Source organism: Symphodus melops (assembly GCF_947650265.1).
Source record: "Symphodus melops genome assembly, chromosome: 13".
NCBI lineage: Eukaryota > Metazoa > Chordata > Actinopteri > Labriformes > Labridae > Symphodus > Symphodus melops.
Window position 1 is genome coordinate 25,098,785 of NC_136703.1, and position 3,814 is coordinate 25,102,598.

At 48.2% G+C, this 3,814-nt stretch overlaps 1 protein-coding gene across 2 annotated transcripts in view; it reads right to left on the reverse strand.

The window, feature by feature from the left end:
* Positions 1-1,762: 1,762 nt before the first annotated feature.
* Positions 1,763-3,814, reverse strand: part of rgs19 (regulator of G protein signaling 19) — an 11,827-nt gene continuing 9,775 nt past the window's right edge. For both annotated transcript variants that reach the window (XM_079359805.1, XM_079359806.1), the window contains exons 3-5: positions 3,805-3,814; positions 3,178-3,412; positions 1,763-2,294 (exon numbers count right to left, since the gene is read on the reverse strand). The exon at positions 3,805-3,814 is cut by the window's right edge. In XM_079359805.1, coding sequence (XP_079215931.1) covers positions 2,106-2,294; positions 3,178-3,412; positions 3,805-3,814 — 434 coding nt within the window. In that variant the 3' untranslated portion in view covers positions 1,763-2,105. The remainder of the gene's footprint in view (positions 2,295-3,177; positions 3,413-3,804) is intronic.

Genomic DNA, 3,814 nt, shown 5'->3' on the forward strand with positions numbered 1-3,814 from the left:
TTTTTGCACCTGGGATTTTTTTTCCCAACCCCCTTCCTGAATTGACCAACCACAATTCAGCTCTGCACCCGCCTTCAACCAATCAGGGGCAGGCGTCTGAGCAGGCAACAAACAGTGGTGTGGTCGACGGTGAGAGGTCACAGAGGCAGAGGTCAGCAGCAGCAGTGCCCACGTAGGCCACCCTGGTGTGTGTGTGTGTGTGTGTGTGTGTGTGTGTGTGTTTCACTATACTTCTGAGGACAAGTTTCACTTCCTGGTTGAAAAAACTGTTGAGGTTTTTTAGAGAAGACGGAGGACATTTGATCTGCTTCAGTCCTTTCTACATGTAATACTGAGCCGGTGATTTGTGGCTGCGGCGTAGATTTCTTTTTCACAATGATTTACCCCCCAGGAGGGAAGTGAACAGGTTGAGTTTGAGGAACCCAAATCAAAGCGAAAAAAAACAAAAAAACCAGTTCAGATTAAAATGTATGAATATGTCCGTCACCTTTTTGGATTCAGCGTTACAACGATTTCAAATCTCTGCTTTTTGGAAAATAAAGCTGCTGAATGATTTGTATTTGTTCTGCTGAGGGTTTGGAAAACAAACAAAGGAAATGTCCCCTGAAGTATAGTTAACACAAATGTAGTCAATGAAGTGTGTGTGTGTGTGTGTGTGTGTGTGTGTGTGTGTGTGTGTGTGTCCATGCTCCAGTGTTTTATTGCATCTGTGTGTGTGGTGTTTGTGTTGTTGTGTCGGGTGGGGATCAGTTCAGTCTTTTAGAGAAATCCTCCTCTCATAAAAAAAAAAAAAAAAAAACTTCAGGAAGAGGGAAGAATTGGAGTAACCAAAACAAAAACAAAAAAAGTCAACATTTGATAATTTTCTCTGTAAAAAATAGACGTCCTGTCTGTTTGTAAATCAGTAGTTGGAAGTGGTGTCCATCCATTCGTCCGCTAGTTTGTCCTAGGAGTGAAATGATTGATCCAGCCCGGATAAATAACAACATAAAGAACCTTGTTGTTGTTGTTGTTGTTGTTTGTGGCGGGCGATGAAGGGAGCACCCTGTGTTTTCCAGTTAAAAAAAAGAGACACAAAATAAAGAAAGAAAAGACCAGGAGAGAAGTGATCAGTGTTTGTTTTTTTGCCGTTCCATCAGTCCAGAAATAAAGGCAACCGTACGATGAAAACAAGGCGATGAGGTGGGAGGAAGTCAGGAGCATCCACCTTTGATTGGCTCTTGAATGTTATGGGGGGGGGGGTCATTGGTAGAGTCCATGGCACTGATGTTTACTCCTCCCACTGAAATGCATTGACAAACACAAAGCTTGAGGTCGCTTCCTTCCCTCTGTTCAGGAGTCACTGAGGTGAAAGAAGTAGGAAACATGAGACAGGCGAGGGAGGAGAGAGAGGTGACAGGAAGGAAGGAGAGGGAGGAGAGAGAGGTGAGGGAGGAGAGAGAGGTGAGGGAGGAGAGAGAGGTGAGGGAGGAGAGAGAGGTGAGGGAGGAGAGAGAGGTGACAGGAAGGAAGGAGAGGTGAGGGAGGAGACAGAGGTGAGGGAGGAGAGAGAGGTGACAGGAAGGAGAGGTGAGGGAGGAGAGAGAGGTGACAGGAAGGAAGGAGAGGGAGGAGAGAGAGGTGAGGGAGGAGAGAGAGGTGAGGGAGGAGAGAGAGGTGACAGGAAGGAAGGAGAGGTGAGGGAGGAGAGAGAGGTGAGGGAGGAGAGAGAGGTGACAGGAAGGAGAGGTGAGGGAGGAGAGAGAGGTGAGGGAGGAGAGAGAGGTGACAGGAAGGAGAGGTGAGGGAGGAGAGAGAGGTGACAGGAAGGAAGGAGAGGTGAGGGAGGAGAGAGAGGTGATGGGGGAGGGAGGAGAGAAGATAACAGATTCAAGAGTCTACAGGACATAAGAGGAGGAGGAGGAGGAAGAGAAGGAGGAGGAGGAGAGGGAGGAGGAGAAAGAGAAGGAGGAGGAGGAGGAGAGGGAGGAGGAGAAAGAGGAGGAGGAGGAATGGGAGGAGGAGGAGAAAGAGGAGGAGGAGGAATGGGAGGAGGAGGAGGAGGAGGAGAGGAAGGAGAAGGAGGAGGAGGAGGAATGGGAGGAGGAGAAGGAGGAGGAGGAGGACTAGGACTCAGAGGAGGTACGTGAGCTCCCGTGAACCAGCGACTTGTAGATGGTGGAGGAGAGGAATCGCGGGTACGAGTCCCTGTGCATCAGTGTGTAGATCTGTAGCTGGGCGTCTTCGAAGGTGTGAGGCGACGGGTCCTGCATCTTCTTGTTGATCACCTCTCGAACCCGGGCGTCCAGACTCACCTGGAGACAAAGCGAGAGAAGACGACAAGCACAAGCTGAATTTAACGAGGACAAACAGAAAGCGTAAAAAAGTAAACGGATGAGAAGTGAATATGAGACGTCACACGGATCTGACCGGATTTCTACTTTCACATTTAAAATGTCTGATAACAACTTCCTGGTTCATGAAACCCGAGCGGGCCGCTCTCTCTCTGTCCTGTCCTTTAAAGCCATCAGGCTGCTGCACCACTTTCACAAGTCTCAGCAGTCCCATGAATCAAAGTTTAGTAAGAACACAAAGAGTTCAAAACAGTCGGAGGTGCTCTACAGCCGCAACATCAGCCGCTATTTATACTGAAGACACACACACACACACACACACACACACACACACACAGATCCTACCAAGGTCAGACATGCAGAGTTTATCAGGCATGTGTCTTCTCTGCCAAACTCACACGTGTGTGTGTGTGTGTGTGTGTGTGTGTGTGTGTGTGTGTACATGCACCGCCAGAAGGTGAGCAGAGGAGCCATTTATAGTTCCTGTTAACACACAACACACTGTACAAACACAAACACACACACACACACAAGCAGACAACTGTAATACAACACAACACAGCAGTGTCTTAAAATGCCAACACACACACACACACACACACACACACACACACACACACACACACACGGGGTCAGTTATAAATAGAAGTAAAGTAGACAATGCTTCCCACAGTTCTCTACAGATAAAAGAGTGTGTGTGTATGTGTGTGTGTGTGTGTGTGTGTGTGTGTGCTACAGTATGTCTAAGTTTAACTTGTGTGTTTGAACTCTGAGCATGTGCAGAACAGCTGCCTCATGAAAGTGAACTGTGTTTTTATCACTGGAGATACATCCGCTCTCTTACCTCTTTGGGCGACAGTATGGAAATGTAGTCCTCGTAGATGGAGCGCGCCTTCTCCTCAACGCAGCTCTTGTTGATTTCCTGTTTGAGGTCTTCACAGGCCAGCCAGAAAAGCATGTTCTCCTCGCTGTACTCCGTCCGCAGAAACTCACGGAAAATGTTCCGACCCGCCGGGTTCTTCATGAGCTTGTCGAAGGACTGAGACCACAGACGCATCTCCTCCGCTGACGGTTTGGTGCTGCACAGAGAGTAGCAAAAAACCAAACACGTCTTCACTTATTTGTTCTCCTTTCATTCGATAAAAAGCAGAAAAGAAAGTTTCACATTTTTCCACACTGCGACAGGAAATAAAAAGAAAAGCTTCTTCATCCACCACCAACGGAGACGTTCTTTGAAGCTAGGCGAGGCTAAGCTAGGCGAGGCTAAGCTAGGCGAGGCTAAGCTAGCTTTTGTGCATGCTAACATGCATGTGTACGCTTTGCCTTGCAGACTAAATGTCCTACAGAGACCTGGTCCTGAATCCCTCACATGCACAAACAGGAAGTGTGGACGTGGATTACTCCCACAATGCCTTGCACATAGCGGGACTGTGACATCGTCGTAGCGAAGCGTTTGTTGCTGCACACTCACCAAGCTTCAC